We start from the raw sequence: 22,347 nt of genomic DNA on the forward strand, positions 1-22,347 counted from the left end.
GGCGTAGGTCATAAGGAAGGAAAGAGCTGAAGAAGAAGAGATGAAGAGAAGCATGGAGAGCCGGGTGTTCTTCGACTCCGTGGTTCAACTCGCTCGCGATTGAGGGAAAAAGAAGAACTAGAGGAAGAAATGAGGAAGAGGAAGAGGAGTGGGCAAGGAGCCTTCCCGACGCAGTAAATCAATTGCGTTTTTCATGTCTCGCCGCGTGTTTCGAACCTTGATGTGTTGCTGTGTAATTCGAACCTCCATGTGTTGTCTTACAATTTGAACCTCGATGTGTTGTCCTAAAATTTGAACCTCCATGTGTTATCTTCAAATTTGAACCTCCATGTGTTGTCTTACAATTTGAAATTCGATGTGTTGTGACCATTGTGTGTTAAAAAGGAAGAGGGCACAGCTGTTTAAAAAGGAAGAGATACAGCAGGGGTGTGAAGTTAACAGAGAGGGGTGCCGCGCCACGGCCAGCGGCGTTGCACAAAAGGGTGCCGCGCCACAGGTTGGGGCGCTGCAGCGTTGCAACGCCCCGCTTGCCGGCGCTGCAGCTGTGCGTGCGAAGCCTGGCGCGGCTGTTTGGATGGAAGTTAACCGAGAGGCTTGCAACGCCGCCGCCCATGGCGTTGCTCAAGTGGATGCCGCGCCGTAGGCTGGGGCGCTGCAGGTCTGCCACGCCCCGACGCCCGGCGTTGCAGCATCGCGTGCCAAGCCAGGCGCGGCTCTGTTGGCAGGCAAAGTAACAGAGAACTATGCAACGCCGGGGCCAAGGGCGTTGCACAATGGGCTGCTGCGCCGCCGAGCCCGGCTTTGCAGCCCTGGTTGTTAAGTTTTCCCCCGCCTGCTTAGTTAACAGAGAACGTTGCAACGCCGGATGCCGGGGCGTTGCACGGAGCTCTGTCGCGCCACACTTGGCGGCTTTGCATGGTGTTTCACACCAGATTCCAACAATTGCTAGATAGTCATAGTAGTTTCATAATGCATAACCAAACCCATATTCTTGCATACCAACAAATAGAACAAGTTTTTCTAGATAGTCAAGTTCTTGCACGCATGGCCATATTACAGCAAAAACTAGCACCACAACGGCCATATTCGTGCATACCAACAAAGAACATCTAATTTCTTGCACGCTTGGTCTTGCCTCCCCTCCTAGGCGGAATCTTCTGACGTGGCTCCATGTGCTCTTCTTCATCAGACTCGATGACGGCTTTCTTCCTGGCCTTCCTTGCGGCCGGAGCCTTGGCGTATGCGTCCGGTGTGTACCTATCTTGCCGTTCCTTTCTAGGCTTCAACTTGTACGCGGACCGTTTATTCTTCACATACTTGCCCAATGGCACTTCCTCATCATCCTCATCCACCTCAGGTTCACCTTCGGCCTTCAAATAGAACAAGCAATGAATGGACAAGTAAAGCAAGTAGGAACACATGGTTAAAGTGGCGATGTAATACCTCATCAGAAACCTCCTCGTCATGGGCAGTAGAATTGGAGTTGTTCGCATCATCTTGGTCGGAGGGCGATGCGGACCTTGATTGGGACGGCGTCATAATCTCAGGATCACGGCAACCAAGTAGGTTCGACAACCGACGTAGCTTCTGGCCCTGGCGCTGAAAAACCAGGAAATGGTCAAAACTATAGGATATTAAAGATGCAAAGAGAAACTAGAGTATCATTCTATGTACGAACCTTCACAAATTCTCGAAATGAACTCTCGCCCTTCTCACCATGTGGAAACGACTCCAAAGCGGTCTCATGCTCAACTGCTTGCTTCTGGATCTCCGTACGCTGTGATGCAAACAAATGACCTCTCGAAGAGAAATGCAAAAAAGTTCCATAGTGAAAGGACAAACAGAAAGTAAGATATGTTACCACAAAGTTCAGCATTGGAGCAAAAGAGGTTTGGCGCCCTTCCCTAACAAGCTTGTTGTACTTGAGGGTGGCAATATCGTCGAATATCAAGGGCTCTTCCAAAATCTCATGCCCATAAGCGTCCGGAAGGATCTGAACACGAGTGTTGTCAAGAAACCAACGGAGGTACTGGTTGAAAGCATCCTCGCTATGTTCTTCATATTGGATTCCTTTCGCTTTCTTCGTTCCTCCACTCGCATGACGAATTTCTTCACATGCTTCTTATGAATGTTGTGCCAATCCGTCTTCTTGCTCCTCCTCCTGTCAAAGCTGCAAATGGAGAAACCCATGTCAATGATGCGAATGGAAAATACATCAATTTACAAAGAGCTACAAAGGAGGTCTCACCCGTGAAGTATCATACTCGTGTCCTTCCATTCAGGAGGGCAAGGCTGAAGTAATCCAAATTGTCTCATAACCCGCTGTGGCATATGATGCTCAACGACCCACATGCATACCAAGGGACAATGCATATACCAAAGATGAGCTTCCGCCATGCAAGCTGGGTTAAGTGTGAATGTTGAAGCGTTACCAAGCTCCGATCGAGGACCATATGGCTCCCATTCCACCTACATCGTACCACAATGATGTAAAAAAGAAAGTTACAAAAACACCGTGCATTGGACTTATGGGATGAAAATATTCACCTGCTCCGGTGTTAGGTTATCAAACTCGTTGGTGTACGTATGATAGGCCGCTATTGGGTCGCCACTTGAACTCGGAGACAATGTCCCAGCTGATAAGCCCAAGTGGGTCGCCATAGCTGGTTGCCGTGATCATTGTAATTCTTGTAATCGAGAACACGAGGCCTTTCGACGAGGAAGCGCTCCCGGCTCCAAATGGATAGAAGAAGCAACGGACCACCAATGCAAGCGTCCTTACCGATCCTGCAACAAGCTTCGTCCAACTACACAAAAAGGGAACAAATATTAGTCTTGTCCCAAAATGAAGATGTAATGTACAAATGGGTTAGGGTTGATACAAGTGATTACCGGCGGTACAAGAAGGCCAATGCCGCCGAACCCCAACTCCATTTAGTCTCCATTTTGGTTAACGCCTTCAACCGGTGCCACTGGCGGTATTCCCACTGCGGTCGGGAAATAGAGTTCTCGTGATAACATACCACACATACACACGTGCGTATAGCTTAATCACATCACGACTGGCTCCCTCCGGGCATGTCTTGAAGTTACGTGAGATCCAAGTGAAAGTAGCCCCGGCGGAGACCCTTAATTTCTCACCCCTCTTGTTTACAATCTCATCGGGAGCCTTGCCAATAAGATCAAACATCTTGCCACGCCGAGTCTTCACAAGATGTGTCGATACATAGTGGCTTCCCCTCAATGGGGAGTGCAAGTATCATCGACATGTCCTGCAAAGTCACGGTCATCTCACCGGTTCGGAGGTGAAAACTATGCGTCTCCGGTCTCCACCGATCAACAAGAGCAGTGATGGCGGAAGGGTTCATGCTCGGTGTCCGCCGGGTCACCATATGGATGAATGGAAGTAGACCTAGCGGCTCGATGTACTCTGTGTACCGCTCATCGTATGGCATCTTCTGTAAGGACGAGGCCTCGTGACACCTAAGTCGGAGGGGTCCAAAGACCTACACAAATAGAAGCCTCGTTATTACATATGCATATAGCATTGGAAAACAATATGTACCACTAGGTTTATTTCTATTACCTGCTTCTTCTCGGACATTAAGTACGCACGGTGTCTAGTATCGTAGTGAGGTTCGAGAAGCGACATCCTACACATATGTGAGCAATAGTAACAACATAAGAGCTAATATGTGAGCAAATGTGACAAAATATAAAATAATATGTGACCATGTCACTACAAAATCTAGCACACAAGACCCAAACAATATTAACACAAATGTTATTCACATCCTACAAGATTAAAAATGGGTATAAATTTCTAGATATCTTGATGAACTAGGGTTTCCCAAAAGCTATATGTGAGCATTTGACTTCAAAATCTAGGCCACAAAAAACTAAACAATAGTCACACCTCTTGTTATGGCCATGCTACAATATTGGTTTCTAGAACTATTGATGAACTAGGTTGGCAAATTTCTTCACATTTTCGAATAAAAGAGATGGGGATTGAGAAGGAAAATACCTTGGAGATAGGTGGGGAGCAAGATCCCGGATTGGAGGAGGGAGAGAGGGTGGGTTGGAGGAGGGACGAGAGGGACGGCGGCCGCCGCGCCGACGCCGCCGCCCGGTGCCTCCCGCGCCGCCTGGAGCCTCCGAGTCGGGAACCCTAGCGAAAAGGGACGAAGTGGCCGCGTCGGGCGGGCACAGGCGGCCTTATGCGTGCGCGCGTGCGCGCCACCGGCGCCGGCGTTGCGCGTGACGTGCGCGCGCCCTCGCCGGGCGTTGCACTACCGGCGCATCGGGGCCGCCAGGCCACGCCGGCACGCCTGCCGCGCCGAGTCGGAGGGCGTGGCACAGACGATTGCAACGCCGTGCTTGCAGGCGCGGCACGCGAGGGTTATTTCTGCGAAATAGTTTCGCCGATGGTGCATTTTTGACATTCCTTTCGTCCATGGGCTATTTTTGTCGAATTTGCCCAGATACGGCGCGGCACACGGCCACACGGGGATCCGCCCGTGAACCCCGGCTGCACCTACGTGCTGCCGACGGCGTGCACAACGATAGGAGTGGCGGAGGCGGATGCTCCCACCCAACGGCGCGGCGCCACCAACTATCTTTTCGTCGCCGTCTCTGACCACCGCAATTACTCGCGGGATTAGTTTACGGCTCCCCGTGCCGCGCCAAAGCTTAATAAATCTCCGGACAGGACAGATCGACCCCCAAAACCCGCAGCCAGGGTTCACGGGCCTCCTCCTCCCACGCCCCCACACTCCCCCTCCACTACCACTCGCTACTCCGACTGCTACACCGTCGCGGCCGCCTCCGACGCTTCCGGCGCCCCGGGACGGACGCCATCCATCCACGTCCATGGCGGAAGTGGCGGTCCAGGCGGGGCCCGGCGAGCTAGCAAGAATGCGGGGGCGCGGCGAGGTGGACACCTCGTCCCAGTTCGAGTCCGTCCGGCAGGCCGTCGACCGGTTCGGCGGCGGCGCGCTCTCCCCGTGGCGCCAGACGCAGCCGCCGCCGCTCCAGCTCCGGCCCGAGGTCAGTCAGTCACTCAGCTCAGCTCTCCGGAGCGCACCACCCACCCTCCCACCAGCATCTATTATTCACACCACAGGGGACGCGACGGCTTTCGCTTTCGCGCAGGTGGTGGCGACGCTGTCGCTGTGGCCGTCACATCCGCTTTCCCAGTGCTATCACATCTCTCTTTTTCTAAATAAATGTAGAAACCGTCCCTTTCTTCGCATTCCTCCGGCAATCAGCCTCGAGATCTCCTTCCCGGCCATGTGCGGATCACCGGCCAAGCGAAAGGCGAATGATTCCGCGCTTCCCCTCGGTCTCCGGCGCGGTTTCCGCCGCTGTTGCTGCAAATTCGAGGGAAACCGCAGTGGCAAAGATACCCGTCTCCTTTTCCGGCGAGTGGTTCGAGCAGTGGTTGCTGCTGGCCGACCGTGACACGACGTTGTGTGGGACTTGGGATCGATTTCATAATGGCATTTAGTACCAGCAGATCGCCTGGACGGCCCGACACTGCAAATTTGCAAGTAACTGTTGGATCTTGATGCTGATGGGTTAGTAGCATCCGGTGAAATAGCATATTATCACACAGTAGTACCAGTAGATCGCCGGACAAGTTAAAATGCATTAGTGAGTAATAGTTGTACTCTCCTAGTAGTAGTAGTGTCCTTGGCAGCCCTTCTACCTACCTTTGTAGGTTATGGGCACTGCCATCTCCCCGAAGATGGTGTTTATGGTGGATTGTGTGGATAGAGATCAGGTGACATGCACCTTTTGCATGTCACCTGATGACATGCGGCCTAAATCCAAATTTAAACATTGCGAAAAAATCTGAAAAAAATCATGCATGTTCACATCATATATTAAGATAACCCCTAAAAATTTCAGATCAAAATTCGAAACACACATCGAGAAACAAAAAAGAGAAATCTGTCATGAATAGTTTCCGAATTCAAATCTGACTTTCTCTATACACTATTCACATCTGAGTTTCTCTTTTTTGTTTCTCGATGTATGTTTTGAATTTTGATCTGAAATTTTTAGGGGTCGCGTTAATATGTGCTGTGAACATGCATGATTTTTTTCAAATTTTTTCGCAATATTTAAATTTGGATTTAGGCCGCATGTCACCAGGTGACATGCAAAAGGTGCATGTCACCTGATCTCTATCCGGATTGTGTACTACAGAGGACGATTTGCTCTTTTGAAATTATTAGGGCAACTTCATTGTTTTCGGGGTACCAACGTTGTTCTCGCAGCTAGCAATAAATTTCTCGCTGTGAATAGTTTTGCACTGGCTCATCTTGCCCTCTTGCTGTTTGGTTGGTTGGTTGCTGACTTCCACATCATTTACAACACAAGACCCCTGAGCTGCATATTCACACCATATATTCGTCTATGTGATAATGCAGTCGTATCTCGTCGAAAATTTCTTATGCGCTTGCTGAATTGTACTCTGGGGTTTAAGCTATGTTCCTGCTATGCATCTTTATTGTTCCAACAGATAATGACTCATTTTGTTTTGTGGGATGTCATTTCGTTCAGGAGGTAGAACTCATGAAAGTCGAGGAACAGACGGTGAAGGTTGAGATGGGGCTCTTTGTCAAGGAAAGCGAAACGTTCAAGGTGTTGAAGGAGTTGCAGTCAACAAAGCAGGTTATTGATGACTTGAAGTTGCAAATAGAGAAGGCAACATTAGAGGCTGGAAAGGCAGCAGCAGGTCATGCAGACACCATGGATGCACATCCACTTCCTGACGTTGAACAGAAACCCCACGGCCATAGCGAGCCACTCATCCAGAGCATAAATAGCAAACAGTCTCCACTAACCACGTTGATCAAGCTGAATCAGGCAAAGGCATTCCTGAACCTGGATACTGTAATGATGTTTAGGGGCCAGATAGAGGAGGAGAAAGCATCGCTTCAGAAAACCCGTGAAAGGTTGCAGTTGAATATGAGGAAAGCTTCAGCACTGGAAGCAGATTTGAGCAGAACCGCCGCGCAGCTACAAGCAGTAAAAGACCCCAAACCTGTCCTTGAACCTTCTGAGATATGGCTGCAAATGAAACAGTTGAATTCTGAAAGAGATAAGCGCAAGAAGATGATTGAGGATTCGAAATTCGAGATTGATGAATTGACTTCCACCATTGAGCACACAAGGTCCAAGACGAAGACTCTTCAGTTCAGGATCATCATGGCGGACAAACTGAAGGAAGCCTCGAGGCGGGGAGAAGCTTTTGCTCTCTCAGAGATGGCAAAACTAGGCGGCACAGAGGACCTGGAGACCGATAGATCCGATGTCAAACTTTCTATCGCGGAACACTCAGCACTCGTGCGCGAAGCACAAGAATCAGAAGATACCGCTAGGAGCAAAATAGACGCGGCGATGCAAGAGCTCGATGATGCAAACCATGGTAAGGCAGAACTTTTGGAAAGAGTAGAGGAAGCAATGTCAGCTGTCGAGACCAGCAGGAAGGTACTAGGGGAGGCTCTAAAGAGGGAGGAGTCGGCAAACAAAGGTAAGGTCGCCGCCGAAGAATCACTACGAAGCCTGCGGTCCGACCAAATAATCCTGAACTGGCGACCAACCAGCAACAAATGCAATTCTGCAAAGTTCAAGACCTCCGCAACGCCAGCGACGCCCCGGAAGGCCGGCACCGGGATATACGACGTGAACGGCCTGAGCCTGGTGACCACCACACCGAAGAGCACCAAGGCGATGTCCATCGGGCAGATCCTGAGCATGAAGCTCGACTGCGAGTTTGAACCCACCACCCCGAGAAAGACCGCGAGCGCAAAGAAGAAGAAGAAGGTGTCACTCGGGCAGATGCTGAGCGACAAGTACGAGATGTACTCCCCAAAGAGGATAGACCACGACGGCGCGTCCCGCAAGCAGTTCCAGCCCAGGAGGCGGAGGCTGGGGTTCGTCGTGTACGCGCTGCTTCTGCATAGGAAGAGGCAGGCCCGGGCCTCCTCCTGGACGCATGGGCATGGCGGGTGCAGCGTCAAGGTTGTGTAGCGCTACTGTAGTCAGTTATCTTGCCAGATACTAGGTACCTGTAGAACTAGCTGTATTTCTACAACCTTTGATGCCTGAATAAATTGTACCATGTGTAATTAGTTAATATATATACATGCTACTATAATGAAGGTTGATATTTAGCAGATGGTCCTGGTTCTGGTTAAAGTTTTGGTGACACATGGCCTGTAAAAAAATCCTCCCAGGGCTTTACTGAAGTGTGGAGACTGGAGAGTGGTCACTGTATTTCTTTCTGCGATACTGAAAGAATTATTGAAATCTGGAGGGTACTTACCTCAGGTTTATGTTTAGAATCAGGGACGTGCCGCTCTTAGGAGTCGTCCACGCCTGAAACATGCGATCTTCGCGTTCCTCAACCGGTGTCGAAGTGGACGAGGCTTGCCTGTGCCGCGTCCGTGCGACCATCCGTGCGACGCGAGGCACGGACGGCATCTAGTGATTTGCCTCCAGCACCTCTTTATTTCCAGCTTTCCGTCACAAAAAAAAACTCCAGAAATACGGAACCGTCGGTAACTCCGTATCCATCTACCCGGTGTACCTTCCTTCCGTATGTCTCCCCTGTGTGAACTCAAGCTCATCGGAAGCTGAGACGTCCGGCGACGTCGAGACCTCTAGGTGCGCTCCCATTCATCGGGCCTCCAGCCACATTCCGTCGACGGATCTCGTCGTTCCGTAGCCTCGGAGTTAGAGATGTGGAGCTTCGACCAAGACGAGGACAACCGAGCCTCTGTTCCTTCGTCGTCGGCCAGTTTTCGGCAACTGCGGCCCCTTGCAAATCAGGCCGGCGGTGGCCTGGGTGGTCTCGCGAGAAGGAAGGCTTCAATCGGAGTAAGCTCTGGTAACAGTCCCCGCGGCGACAACGAGGTGGATGAGGCCGGCCGCATCTCCGTTCCTCCGCCACAGACCATCCCACCATCCGCGTCCGCGGCGAGGTGGATGGGTGAAGGTGCTCGTACCTGCTCCAAGTATCACTCCCCCAAGCGCCTCGCCTCGTCCATGGGCAGAAGCAGCAGTGGGCTGCTGTGGGCAATCTCGTGAGCGGCAGTCTGCAATCATCAGCGTCGTCCGCAAGAAAGCTGTCAGGCAACAGCTCGTGGACTCAGCATCATGCCCGGACACAGGTAAATTTCTGTTTCTTCTTGTGTTAATCTAGAGGACATCAATTCCCCATAGTTGTGTGAGCGCATGTCATTATTCAATTCTGCAAAATTTTCTATGTTTAAGGACTAGACAAAGCATGATGAATGCAAGTGTTCTGTGAGGATGAGATGTGGTTGTGGCCATATATACACACTGAACTTCTTACGACCGTAAATTGGGAGCATATTAGCTTACCTCATCAGTGCTGATTGGGAAATTGAGTTGCAGTTCAGGGTACATTCAACTTTCAGGTGTACTGTTGTTGCTTTGGGCACTTGTTGAAGCACAATTGTATAACAAACGGGAATTTGAGTGAGATTGTCACATACTGTACAGACTGGTCTTAGCTATTCTTGACATGCAAAACACTTCTCACTAAAACAAGTTCTAGTAGTGCACAGTTCACAGTAGAGAGATTCTAATAAAAATTACTTCAGCTTCCAAGTTACATGAGATAAAACTCTGAAAAAAATATTATGTTGGATTTGGTTCATTGAAGAATGCTTGATTTTGTTTTGTCATCAAACTAGGGGTAGAAGTCCCGATGGTCCCTTGTAGCAAGGGATCCAGAGCATAGTTCTGCGGTTGTGAATAGGTGTACATCTGATTTGTCGGATGGCCCTGCATACAAAAGCGGGCAAGTTCAATTTCATTGAAGTTTAAAAATTACAGAACTTGAAAGTGTGAACTACTCATACCACTAGTGGACAATATGGTTGGAATCCTGCTAGTTGTTGGGTATGTCGTGACATTGGGATGCTATTCCCAATAGGACCGTATGGTTGGAAACCGCCTAGTTCTTGGGTATGTGCTGACAATGGCATGCTGTTACCAATTGGGCCGTTAGGTTGGAATCCTGCCAGTTCTTGACTATATGCTGACATTGGGATGGTATTACCAATTGTTGGCGGTATTGAAGCATTTAGGATACTGTTGTACTGTAATTGATATGCAGCCATTTGATTTGTCAAAACTCTAAATGACCCTGTAAAAATTATATAGAAAGGTCAGTACAATTAAATTATATCCATGTTTTTCTTCTTCTTTGAGTTGCTTTCTCAAAGCCACCAACTGGTCTGCTTGATCCTTTGGTGGTCTTCTCCTTCACCTTGACACCTTTTGGTTTCGCAAGCCCCTCACCGTGTTTTGAAATTCTACTAGAGTCGATGTGCAGTCCTGCCACAATAATGTTAAACTTAAGTTTTAGTTTGGAACTAGCCTAGGCAATTGTAAGTACAAGATGTACCTTCTGTAGTACTGGAGTTGTTCAATTCTGGATCAGCTCTATTTTTTAAGCATTTCTCCACTCTTTGTGCTAATTGCTCTGCGGAGTTAGCAGCCTCATCATATGATTCATCAGATTCAGTGTCATGCGAACTCATAAATTTAGAATACCTATGCTCTATTTCCTAATGTAATTATCATGTTCTCTTGTGAATGCAGATGTTCCTACAAATTTGCAAGGACTTCATTCTACATGTAGGCTGATGGCATGCCTGATGAAGGAAGGCAAAAGGAGTGGTAGGATTGGATCGGTTCAGAAAAATTGAAAATCTCGACTTTGATTTATCATGAAGAGTATGGCCAGATCTCTTACTGTCCGGTCGTGAGATTCATGGACATCATGCCCATGATTACTTGAAGAATCCATCGGCGACTGCTGCTGATTGTTGGGTAGGTCAATAGGAGTCTGTACGAAGTAAACACTGTTATTTGGAATTTGCCTGTGTTGATTGATGCGTCTCAGTCTCCTGGTTCTCTTTGATTAGAGGGGATCAGATTTTGGCGCGCACCTGGGTGTGTTCCCGCGCGATGTGATAATTTATTACCTATTTGATGTTTAATTTTAATGCTTTCGCGTGTATTATGGATGGGTATACGTATAGGAAAGAAGGAATAGATCCAGCAGGTAAAGATACGGCCAGCGTTGTATTTGGCCTTGCTTTTTTTTTTACCAGAAAAATCGGATCGGGGGAGCGGGAGGCAAAATCACTGGATGCCGTCCGTGCCTCGCGTTGTACGGATGGTCGCACGGACGCGGCACAGGCAAGCCTCGTCCGGTGTCGAATGGGGGACGCCCCCTTGTGCCGCATTTGGAGCGTGTCCGTTTTCAGCCGCATCCCTAAAACCACCCAAACATAAATTCAAATAGTTCACATTTAAAAGTAATTGTTCCTGCTGAAGTCGTCGCGATTAAAGTACTGGACCCGATCATATTACAGACTGGTTCGAATTCAACATAATTTAGAAGTAGTTTGGCGACGACGACAACACATCCTAAGTCGACGTAGGCCTCTTGGCGTTTGAACCGTCGACACGGTCAACAAGGAGAAGTCCTCTTTGCGTTTCTTGAGCTCCATCATCTCTTCTTGCCTCTTGAGCAACGTCGCCCACCTTTTGTCGGCCTTTTTATCGCGGATGAGCAGGGTCGAGGAGACCTTGCACTTGTTGATCGACGACTGCGTCTTCTCGGTCGTCGTTGCGTCCATCAAGGCGGTCTTGGCAGCCTTGTTGCCGATAGGGCGCACTACCGATGTTGCGAGCGGCAAATCCAGATCAATGGCGCCATCTTTCCCCTTCAACAAGGCAAGACGCGTCAACCTCCACTTCTCGCAGGTTTCAGCTTGCTATGTCTAAACCCATCTGAATTCTTTCCGTGCAGCCGCATGGCGTGGTTGAACTAATCAAAGAAAGCGCAACAGACTATTAGATCGTGATTAAAAGATGCGCTAAACTGGTGGAAGAAAGAGGCGTACCAAGTCAGCGGCGTTTGTGCCGCTATCCCCTCTATTCTCGAGCTCGGAATGGAGTCCATGGAACAAGTGCACCGACGCCTGGATGATGTCCCAGCACGTCGATATCGCCTTTTGGTTCCTCTTCGTTGGCATCGTGCGGTAATCTTTGTCGAGGAACTTGCGCCCGTTGAACTCTGTCTTGATCCTCGCCCAATACTTCCCGTACTTTTGGTTGGCACCGATGATCGAGTTGATGCTCACCGTCGCCCACGAGTCGCACAGACAATGATCTTCCAGATCCTTCCACTTGGGGCATCATGAGCCTGAGCACACCTTCTTCTTCTTACTCACGCCGGCCGCGTCAACCTCGACGAGAACCTCTGCCTTTCCGGCATCCTTCTCCTCGTCTTCTTCATCGCCATCCTCCTCGCGCGTTGCCTCCTCTTCCCCAAACGGACTACCAGTGGCCTCGAATTGGAGCGAACCTCTGCGGCCAGTAAAGGCAACATCGTCCGCATCGTGGCCTTTCTGGCGCTGCTGCTTGTTTTATGTCGAGGAGAACACATCGTTCGGGTTGAAGCCGCCGTGCACCATAGCATCCTCGTATCGCGGCGAAAAGCGCGGTGTCAGGCACCCGGGCTTCGCCAAAGAAACCAGGGGTCGACAGGGACGCCACTCCCGGTATGTACGCGCTCGTTGAACAACTCCATGGGCTTGCGGCGGTCGCAGTGGCACACGCGGCCAGCGCTGCCTTCTGTTGTACAAGCGACACCACCGTCTTCCTCGCTTGCTCCACTATCCGTCGGTCCCTCCTCTCCGCCATCGACAACCTGCGCCGTAGACAGTCTTCCTGCCAACGTTCTTCGGTCCACGTCTCCGGCTTTACCTTCGCCGCCGCCGGCTTCCGCGGCTTCGCGAAGGGCGCCTTCGGCCCCTTCTCCGCTGCCTCCTTGCCGGGTAGCTTGGTGGCCGATTTTTTTGGGGACTACCGGTGCCATGGCTGGGAGAGGTAGCGGTGGCGGGAGGGAGAGAGTAGCGGCAGCGGGAGGGGGGCAAATGATATCTTTTGGCAGGGTAGAGAAATGTGTGGCTAGCGGCAGGAAGTGGTGGGACGGCGTGAAGTAGCGGGAGACTAATTAAATTTCCTTCATGTGTCAATGATGCGTCGGCTCGTTTCTGGGCTCTGTTCGGCGCGCCCGCAATATCCCTGTGGAGCGGGGACGGTCTCGAGACGCCAGACTCAGTATGGCAACGGGGACACTAACCACTGGTTATTGTTCAACCATAACCATAATCATCCCTGTGCAGGAAAACTTTCTTCGTCCCCATCCACACTAATTCATGGGCCAGTTCTTTTACCATCCCCATCCCCATCGGGTAAACAAATAACCATCGGTTAACCATCCCCGCTTTAGCTAGTAACTATGAGCGCAAAATAAAATAACAACATGGTAGGATGACGAGACTGGCTCGATCAGAAGTTTAGGAAGGAGAGGCGAGCGTTTGTGAGTTGAGATTTGGGGGCTACGAAGGTTGGGGACGGGAGGGGAAATGTGAGCACAATAGGATATGGGCTTTCTGGTATCTATACATACCCATCTTGTACCCTAGTGCCACATGTCATGTGGCTAACGGGGATTTCACGGTTATTGGTTATGGATAGTGGTAACACTAATCCAACACAACCTTACCTAATGGGGAGAGTTTGCCTCCAATAAAACCCCCACGAAAATGAAGTACTAACCAAAACCATCCCCTAATAGGTGAATTAACTACCGGGAATCGGAGAATGGGCCCCATTGCTTGACGCCGGGCGGCGCAGCCGTGCCGGCGCCGAACAGGGAACACGGCGATATCTGCTCGGCAAGGAGGTGATATCGGCCTCTTGCTTCCATGGTCTTGTTTGGGCCAAAGGTGGCTAGTGGCCATGGATCCGCAGCAGAATTCAGCGTGCCGATCTAGGAGGCCCAAGTCCACGAGCGATGCTATCCGTGTAACATCCAGTTACTTTTCCGGCCCATGCGTTAACCCGAGGGCCCCACACGTGGTCCGGTCCAGACTCACTCCACAGCGCGCGAAAACCTCCATTCCCGCCAACATCGCCCGCCTCCTCCCGCCAAAACGCGCCCCTCCTCGTCCCCAAATCCAAAACCAACCCCAGACCCAGCCGCCACACTCCCCACTCGCATCCTCCTCTCCCGCTCCCGTCTCGTCTCCCATCTCCGTGTCACCGGCGGCGGCGCGGCGGCAGCCATGGACGTCAACGAGGAGGCCATGGCGGCGAACAAGCGCGCCTTCCTCGACTTCCTCGACCAAGACGTAAGCCCATCTCCCCTTTCCCCCCTTTCCCCCGCCGCCGCCTCGCCGGGATCCCGCATGACGTCTCCCCCCCCTTCCGCAGGTCGGCAAGGGCGTGTACATGCAGGCGGTGCGCGACATGGTCCAGAGCAAGCGCCACCGGCTCACCATCGGCATGGACGACCTCCGCAACCACAACCTCGACCTCGCCCGCCGGTACCTTTTCACCGCCATCCTCTGATTCCTCTCCTCCCCCGCCCGCTGATTCGCCCGCTTGACGCGCGCCTCCCCTCGCATCTGTGTCGCAGGATCATCCGGAGCCCCGGGGAGTTCATGCAGCCGGCGTCGGACGCCGTCACGGAGGTGGCCAGGAACCTGGACCCCAAGTTCCTCAAGGAAGGGGAGCGCGTGCTGGTGGGGTTCACGGGCCCCTTCGGATTCCACAGGGTCACGCCCAGGGACCTCATGTCCTCCTTCATCGGGACCATGGTCTGCGTCGAGGGAATCGTCACCAAATGTAATGGAACCCCCTTTTCTCTTGGCCGTTATCTGGTTTCATGCCGTTCAGTTTTTTATACGATTCATGATGTTAATCTAGTACTATTGAATTGTGGCCAGTAGGTTTAGCACTTATTTTTGTCATATCCTGGCATTGCTCCTACTTGTGGAGAATAGATCTGGTGTTAAGTCATAGGGTAAAGGAAAATAACACTGAAGAAAGAGATAAAATCTTGTTAGTATTAGCTGTAGAATGCAGTATAAAGATGATGCTGAAATTGCAATGCTAACCTTTCTCAGATACTACCTGATTAGTTCATTGAACATATAATTTATGCTTGTGGTGTCAGTGCAACCAATTACGCCGTGCATACGACAGTCGAAGTTGATAGCTGAATAGGTCTATCAAAACATTAATTCTGTTTCAGCATCTTCACAATTCATGAACATTTGTCTTTATTAAGGTAGTATGATATATCTTTGTGTAGTACCTTTATTCCCCTGGGCTAATGTTTCTCAATTTCTCTAAAAATTCAGGCTCCTTGGTGAGGCCAAAGGTTGTCAAGAGTGTTCACTACTGTCCTGCAACAAATGCTTTCCTCTCGCGTGAATACAGGGACATCACATCTTTTGTAGGTTTGCCAACTGGTTCTGTTTATCCAACTAGGGTATGTGCTTATTTTCTACTTCCCATTCATTTCAATTTAGTCAAGCCTCTTTCATGGTGTGGTTGTAATGCTAAATCTGGAACTCTTAGGATGAAAACGGCAATTTGTTGGTCACCGAGTATGGGATGTGTGAATACAAGGATCACCAGACCTTGTCCATGCAAGAAGTTCCTGAAAATGCTGCCCCTGGACAACTTCCAAGAAGTGTAGATGTTATTGTAGAAGACGATCTTGTAGATTGTTGCAAGCCAGGTGACCGTGTCTCAATTGTTGGTCTATACAAGGCTCTTCCAGGGAAAAGCAAGGGCAGTGTTAGTGGTGTCTTCAGGTTAGTTCAGCTGTGAGCCCTCACTTAAGACGACTTGAAATTATCATTTTTATGTGATCTCATGTGGTTTCGTATAACTATACCTACAGGACTGTCCTTATTGCAAATAATGTTTCACTTCTGAACAAAGAGGCAAATGCGCCTGTCTATACTCGGGAAGATCTGAAGCGGATGAAAGAAATATCAAGGAGAAATGACACATTTGACTTGCTGGGGAATTCACTTGCTCCATCAATTTATGGCCATCTCTGGATAAAGAAGGCAGTTGTACTATTAATGCTTGGTGGTGTTGAGAAGAATTTGAAAAATGGAACTCACTTGAGAGGGTTAGTGTTAATACATTGGATCAGTGCTGCTCTTATATGATTTCATTGCTTGTAATGGTAATGATGTATTTTCCATATGCAGAGATATAAACATGATGATGGTGGGAGATCCTTCAGTTGCCAAGTCTCAGCTTCTGAGAGCTGTTATGAACATAGCCCCTTTGGCTATCTCAACTACTGGAAGGGGTTCATCTGGTGTTGGTTTGACTGCTGCTGTCACTTCTGACCAAGAGACTGGTAAGTTGCTGAAATTTGTCCATATGCTAAGGTTTGGTTTATGAAGTTCTGACCAAATGCTTTGGTCCAGGGGAAAGAAGGCTCGAGGCTGGTGCCATGGTTCTTGCTGATCGTGGTGTTGTGTGCATTGATGAGTTTGATAAGATGAACGATCAAGATCGAGTTGCTATACATGAAGTCATGGAACAGCAAACTGTGACAATTGCCAAGGCAGGAATACATGCATCGCTAAATGCAAGATGCAGTGTAATTGCTGCAGCAAATCCAATATATGGATCCGTAAGTTTTTACATATTCTCTTTTGTGCTGTGAGTGGTATCTGCTGGTAAAGTTTGCGTTTCTGATAATAATTTCTGGTTGCATGACAGTATGATCGTTCAATAACACCAACAAAGAACATTGGGCTTCCGGATTCACTGCTCTCTCGTTTTGATCTGCTCTTTATTGTTCTTGATCAAATGGATGCTGATATCGACCGTCAGATTTCAGAACATGTTGCACGGATGCATAGATACTGCGCTGATGATGGAGGTAATTTGTGGTTTACATGCCAATGAGATTTATGCCCAACTCCTATGCTAAACAAACTTGTGAACTGCAGGATCAAGGTCTCTTGATAAAGCAGGATATGCTGTGGAGGAAGAAGATGGCGATGCTAATGCAGCCATATTCGTTAAATATGATAGAATGCTCCATGGACAGGATAGAAGGCGAGGCAAGAAGGCCAAACAGGACAGGCTGACTATCAAATTCCTGAAGAAATATATACACTATGCAAAGAACCTTATTCAGCCAAAGCTCACTGACGAGGTAACATTGCATATGAAATGAGATAATCTTCTTCTTAGTCTATCAACTCCTTTGGTTATTAGTAATGTGTATTGTAGCAGTACCCACTAGGCACTGTTGACCATTGAGTACAATATCTGGTTACTATTATGCTGTTGCCTGCATGCTGCTTTTCTTTCTTCCAAACTCTGTCTTTTGGTGTTTTTTTCCATTTCAGGAGACAATTATTTTATATGTTGCAGGCATTGGATATTGAATATCTAAAGTTTGTTGGTCTTGCAGGCATCTGATCACATTGCAACTTCATATGCTGAGCTCAGAGATGGTAGTGCAAATGCAAAGGTGAGCATGTGACCTTTCTTGCTTATGGTATGTGATTGTTGTTGTCACCGCCTCATCCTAATGTTTTATAGGCTGGTGGAGGTACGCTTCCAATTACAGCAAGGACATTGGAAACAATGATCCGTCTATCTACTGCCCACGCGAAGATGAAACTGAGACACGAGGTACTATGCTCCATATTTTTAATCCAATTATCAAAGCAAGTTACCTGCAACAATTATCTACATGACATGAGCCATACTACTTTATGATGCTTGTCTGTGAAATCATGCTACTGTCATTGTTCTATTTTCGGAGATAGTTGTATTTATTACTTGAAGCAGGTGCAGAACACTTTTTCTTCAGAAAATCTAATGCCATGACATGTATTTTGTTGCAGGTTCTGAAAATTGATGTTGAGGCTGCATTGCAAGTTCTGAATTTTGCAATATTCCACAAGGAACTGACTGATATGGAAGATCGTGAACAGAAAGAGATGGAGAAACAACAAGCTGAAAATGAAGCAGCTGCAGGTGCTGATAATGCAGATGGGCATGGAGATGCTAGTGGCAATGGAGATGAGAATGGAGGGTAAGTTTATGGCTTTATGCATAGTGTTAAGTGTTCTATTTCTTTATTAAGAATTGTCTCACCAACAACGGTATCCAATTTGTGCATTTGATTTCCTTTTTTATATTAAATTGGCTTCTCTCCATTGGACTCCCCCAGAAAACAGTATGTTTCTATTTAAGTATGCTCATGAGAATGTGAGTTTTTTGTTAGAGAATTTAACTCCAATCCATTTTGATTTTTGGAAGCAAAGAGTGTCAAATAGAGATAACTTATGATACATTAGGGATTTTTCTTCCACCGAGATGCAAAGCAATCAGAACATGAATCCACTTTACAGAGCTTTAGTTTTCAAAGTTCTATTGCTTTATAAAGAACATTTCATTGAATACTTAGAAATAGAATTACAAGCATCACCAATCAATTGCTTGGCACAAAAGTTAGTGTACCTTGCACGGATTAAATACAGTTAGCTTTTTTTTTGAGAGGTTTAAATACATTTAGCTAGGTGTGCAAGCTCATGGAAGCACTCTACGGATTCACTGCAAATCAAATAAGACCACAAATTGTTGTTTCCAGCTTGTCTTAAATACTGTATGCTCATTTGTTTGTTCTGCACTATTCCCAGCACTGGTAACGACCCAATGGATGTTGATGGAAGCAATGCATCAAAGGATCAGGATGTTTCTTCACAGAGGTAACTGCACCACCTGAAATTTGTATAATTCAGAAGTTCCATCTTTGTTTCTTGCAGCTGATTTATTTTGCCTCCCTTGTGATTTTGTAATCTCCAGAATTGAAGCATTTGAGGCGATTCTTGGACAGCATGTGTTGGCAAACCATGTTGATCAGATGTCCATTGATGAAGTTGAGCAAACAGTCAATAGGGATGCAGCTGCACCTTACACTAGAGGCCAAGTAGAGTTCATCTTGGAGGTATTAAAAAAAGGCCGATTTTAATTCAGGATGTCCTCATTGAGTTAATCATACATTGCCTTTTTAATATTTGTCTTGCTAACATTAATTTCCCTGTGTTTTCAGAGGATGCAAGATGCAAACAGGATAATGATTCGAGATGGCATTGTCCGCATCATCTAACTGCAGCATGATTTGGCATTGGACAAGCTGCTTGTGATATGCGTTGTCCTGATCTATTATGTAAATCTTCTCCAGTTTGTCTGAATTCCTGGAGAGATTTAGTCGGAACTCTGTATTGGTAGCCAGCTGTCTGTTCGTGTACTCTGTGTATCTTAATTCCTATCAGTGAGGTTTAAATTGATGGAATTTTTATTCATGTAATGTACTGTAATTTTCTGACCTAGTGATATTTTTAGTCCCTGATTGTCTGATTTACAAGGTTGAATTCAGCTATATTCCTTGCACCAACATATAACATTTAATGTTAGCAAGAAATGGCTTGATTTGATACGGTTGGTTTAATAATGGTACACTTGTTCCTGTAACGATCAGCATCTCCTGGTCGTTACAGAGCATGGAATAATATGAACTTTCAACTAGTTCTCAAATCACAAGAGCGTCCTAGATGCATATAAAGAAATATACTCCTGTTACATAGTTGTACTAAATCAGGGACAACTAGTAATATGGAACTGATGGAGTATTTCTTTAGAACAACAAAAACTTCCAGAAATTAAGTGGGTTGATCATTACACTGAAATCAAAGCATTCTTCGTTCAGCAGAGATGACAATATAAAAAGGCACCATCTCTGTACTCAAGCTTCACAATTTTACAAAAATGGGAATCACTCTAAACTTCCTTTTCCAAAAATGAGAACTACAAATAGTTTTCCTGGTCTTAAAAGGAACTACAAGCAAATTTGGTTCCAGGTATCATGATGGAGCCTACACTGCCTTCCATACTTTGCATTCAATAGCGATTTCTGTTGGGTTATTATGGCAGTGGTGGGGAAAGCATTTGCAGCTAATCTTCTAACCGTCGTGGTGGGAGTGGTGGCAGCGATGACGGTTGCGGCTGCTGCTCTGCATCCTGAGGTAGCTGTGTCTGCTGGCGAACATCACCATGCCATGCCCAAACAATATCCTTAAGCGATGGCCTAATGTCCTCTTTCAACAGTTTTTGGTACTCCAAGGTGTCACCATTGGTTTTTGTCAACTCGACTAGGAGAAACGACGGCGCAACCTCAAAGATTTCTGCATCAAACACAAGAACACCCTTCTTTCCTTCCTTCCCTGTGGTCAATTTCAGAAATCCATCCTCTTTCTTTGTAACTTTAAGTTTCATGCGTTTGGCCAGTTCTTTAAGCCTCACAAGCACGGTTGCTGGTGGCTGCTTGGAAGTAAACCGAGCCTCCCTTTGGCTATATCTTTCGTCAAACAAACCAGACAGGTCAAATCCGCTAGAGAGGGAAATGATGTCAAATGCGTTCATGTTTGTCAGGTTCAATGGTCCATCGGAACTGTTGCAAAACCTATCTAGCGATTGAATCTTATGTGCTGTTATCTCATTCGGCTTCTTGTACCAAGCACTTCTCTTTACTCTTGCGATGGACATTCTAGTATTAGGATCAGGATCAAGGATTCCCTGAAGGAGTTCCTTTAGCTCAGCAGAGAAAAAACGAGGGCATTTGTACTCAGCTTTTGCAATCTTTCTATACAACTCAATAAGATTTCTTTCGTGGAAAGGAAGATAACTGGCTGCAAGAACAAACAGAATCACCCCACAGGACCATACATCTGCCTTTGCACCACTGTACCCTTTCCTGCTGAGCACTTCAGGAGCAACATAAGCAGGAGTTCCACATGCGGTGTGGAGCAGACCATCTTGCCACTTTGACTCGGTTAGCGCACTTAAACCAAAATCAGAGACCCTAAGGGTTTCATTCTCATCCATTAGTAGGTTTTCAGGCTTCAAGTCACGATGATAAACACCTCTACTGTGACAATAATCTACAGCAGAGATCAACTGATGGAAATATTTTCTTGCGCTGTCCTCGCTAAGCTTCCCTTTGGCTAATTTGTTGAAAAGCTCACCACCTTTAGCATACTCCAAAGCAAAGTAAATCTTGCTCCTGGTAGCCATTACCTCAAAAAGCTGCAGAACGTTCGGATGCCTTACAATTCTCATTATCGAGATCTCCCTCTTTATCTGATCCATGAGACCAATCCTCAAGACCTTCTCCTTGTCGATCATTTTTATGGCGACGGACTGACCATTGGTTAGATTACGAGCATAGTATACCTTTGCAAAGGTGCCTTGTCCTAACTGTCTTCCGATCTCATAACGTTCCATCAAAATACTCCTCTCTTCCATGATGGTCTAGCTCCCTTTTGCACAAACCCTGAATTTTTATGATGGTCTAACTACAGACTGTTACTGAGTTACTGAAACGGAGAGGAAAATTAGCAGCCATCACTGAGACCATTGCCAAGAAAGACATAGTCCCCATCTCTGTCGTCCTTCTAAAATAGGAACAGAGAGGAGTGGAGTGGAATGGGACCAGTATGCAGCCCTCTCATGAAAACTGAAGAAATGAACCTTGATGAGCCAGCTGTATATTTGTTTTGCACTAGATAATTGCCTCTTGCAATACAAGCACGTATGAATCACTTCGAGCACCGGCCTGACAAAATCTATCTGCGAAATCAGTAACTAGATCAGAACACATGTATAATATTTTTTGAGGAAATGTACAACATATGCGTGGAAATTCTACAATGATTCGGATAATTCAGATAGCATTTCTACACGGATATATATTTTGCGAATCGAACATCAAACTCACATCCAGCACGTCTATCTAGCACGGCAAACTCTGAAATCTGAAATGTGAACATGGGAGATTAAACAACATTACCAAAATTCGCAGGAAATCAGGGATCCGCAGGCAAGTTTTACCACGCAACATACTGGCCTACGACGCAATGAAAATTCACATACAAGTATGACACACACCACCATTCTGCAGTCGAATGCGGAACGGGAGAGGTAAAATGGTAGAATCAAGGTCCAGCCAGATCGATCGAAACCAATAACCGCATCACAATTCGTGATCAAGTTTGATAACCACCTCACCTGGTCGGAAGAGACGTGAAGAACTGAATCCCCAGGACCTCCCCAAACGGATCGATCCGACAGGATTAGACCGCGACGCAGGCGGAGGACATGGGCGATTCCTGTGGCGGCATTACACGGCGGTTCGCTGGCTGGCTGGCTGGCTTGCGCGCGGCGGAGGAGGCTGGCTGGGCTTGCTTCGGCTCCTCTCCCTCCTCCTCCTACCTGTGGTTGAGCGGTCGACACGCTGCGGTAGGCAGGCAGGGCGCGGCGATGTGGGGACGGCCGTTTTGTTTTCCTCTTTTGCCCTCGTCTCCTGAGAATTTCTGTTGCAAAATT

The 22,347-nt window shown here is 47.7% G+C and overlaps 4 protein-coding genes and 1 long non-coding RNA gene across 5 annotated transcripts; 3 read left to right on the plus strand and 2 right to left on the minus strand.

Moving 5' to 3' along the window:
• Window positions 1–1,510: 1,510 nt before the first annotated feature.
• Window positions 1,511–1,923, minus strand: LOC124652288. Its single transcript, XR_006987656.1, has 3 exons — window positions 1,862–1,923; window positions 1,679–1,777; window positions 1,511–1,599 (listed from the first exon to the last, which is right to left on the minus strand). It is a non-coding gene; the product is annotated as an uncharacterized LOC124652288 (long non-coding RNA).
• A 2,949-nt stretch (window positions 1,924–4,872) lies between these two features.
• LOC124656939 (WEB family protein At2g38370-like) lies at window positions 4,873–8,043 on the plus strand. The gene is made up of 2 exons (XM_047195585.1): window positions 4,873–5,049; window positions 6,571–8,043. Exons 1-2 carry the CDS (start codon window positions 4,873–4,875, stop codon window positions 8,041–8,043), a joined length of 1,650 nt encoding a protein of 549 aa, XP_047051541.1.
• Window positions 8,044–8,637: 594 nt separating this feature from the next.
• Window positions 8,638–11,056, plus strand: LOC124658444. Its single transcript, XM_047196776.1, has 2 exons — window positions 8,638–9,185; window positions 10,648–11,056. The coding sequence occupies exons 1-2, from the start codon at window positions 8,933–8,935 to the stop codon at window positions 10,752–10,754; spliced, it is 360 nt and encodes a 119-aa protein (XP_047052732.1). The 5' UTR covers window positions 8,638–8,932; the 3' UTR covers window positions 10,755–11,056.
• Window positions 11,057–14,192: 3,136 nt separating this feature from the next.
• On the plus strand, window positions 14,193–19,248 carry LOC124655232 (DNA replication licensing factor MCM3). Its single transcript, XM_047194162.1, has 16 exons — window positions 14,193–14,258; window positions 14,341–14,453; window positions 14,546–14,754; window positions 15,273–15,403; window positions 15,493–15,731; window positions 15,821–16,057; window positions 16,140–16,294; window positions 16,365–16,573; window positions 16,663–16,825; window positions 16,896–17,104; window positions 17,366–17,425; window positions 17,497–17,589; window positions 17,805–17,995; window positions 18,603–18,671; window positions 18,769–18,910; window positions 19,016–19,248. Exons 1-16 carry the CDS (start codon window positions 14,193–14,195, stop codon window positions 19,070–19,072), a joined length of 2,343 nt encoding a protein of 780 aa, XP_047050118.1. The 3' UTR covers window positions 19,073–19,248.
• Window positions 19,249–19,619: 371 nt separating this feature from the next.
• LOC124654808 (CBL-interacting protein kinase 28-like) lies at window positions 19,620–22,133 on the minus strand. Its single transcript, XM_047193794.1, has 2 exons — window positions 22,030–22,133; window positions 19,620–21,591 (listed from the first exon to the last, which is right to left on the minus strand). The coding sequence occupies exon 2, from the start codon at window positions 21,265–21,267 to the stop codon at window positions 19,918–19,920; it is 1,350 nt and encodes a 449-aa protein (XP_047049750.1). The 5' UTR covers window positions 21,268–21,591; window positions 22,030–22,133; the 3' UTR covers window positions 19,620–19,917.
• Between the last annotated feature and the right edge of the window lie 214 nt (window positions 22,134–22,347).

This window comes from Lolium rigidum, chromosome 5 (assembly GCF_022539505.1).
Source record: "Lolium rigidum isolate FL_2022 chromosome 5, APGP_CSIRO_Lrig_0.1, whole genome shotgun sequence".
In the NCBI taxonomy this organism is placed as follows: Eukaryota; Viridiplantae; Streptophyta; class Magnoliopsida; order Poales; family Poaceae; genus Lolium; species Lolium rigidum.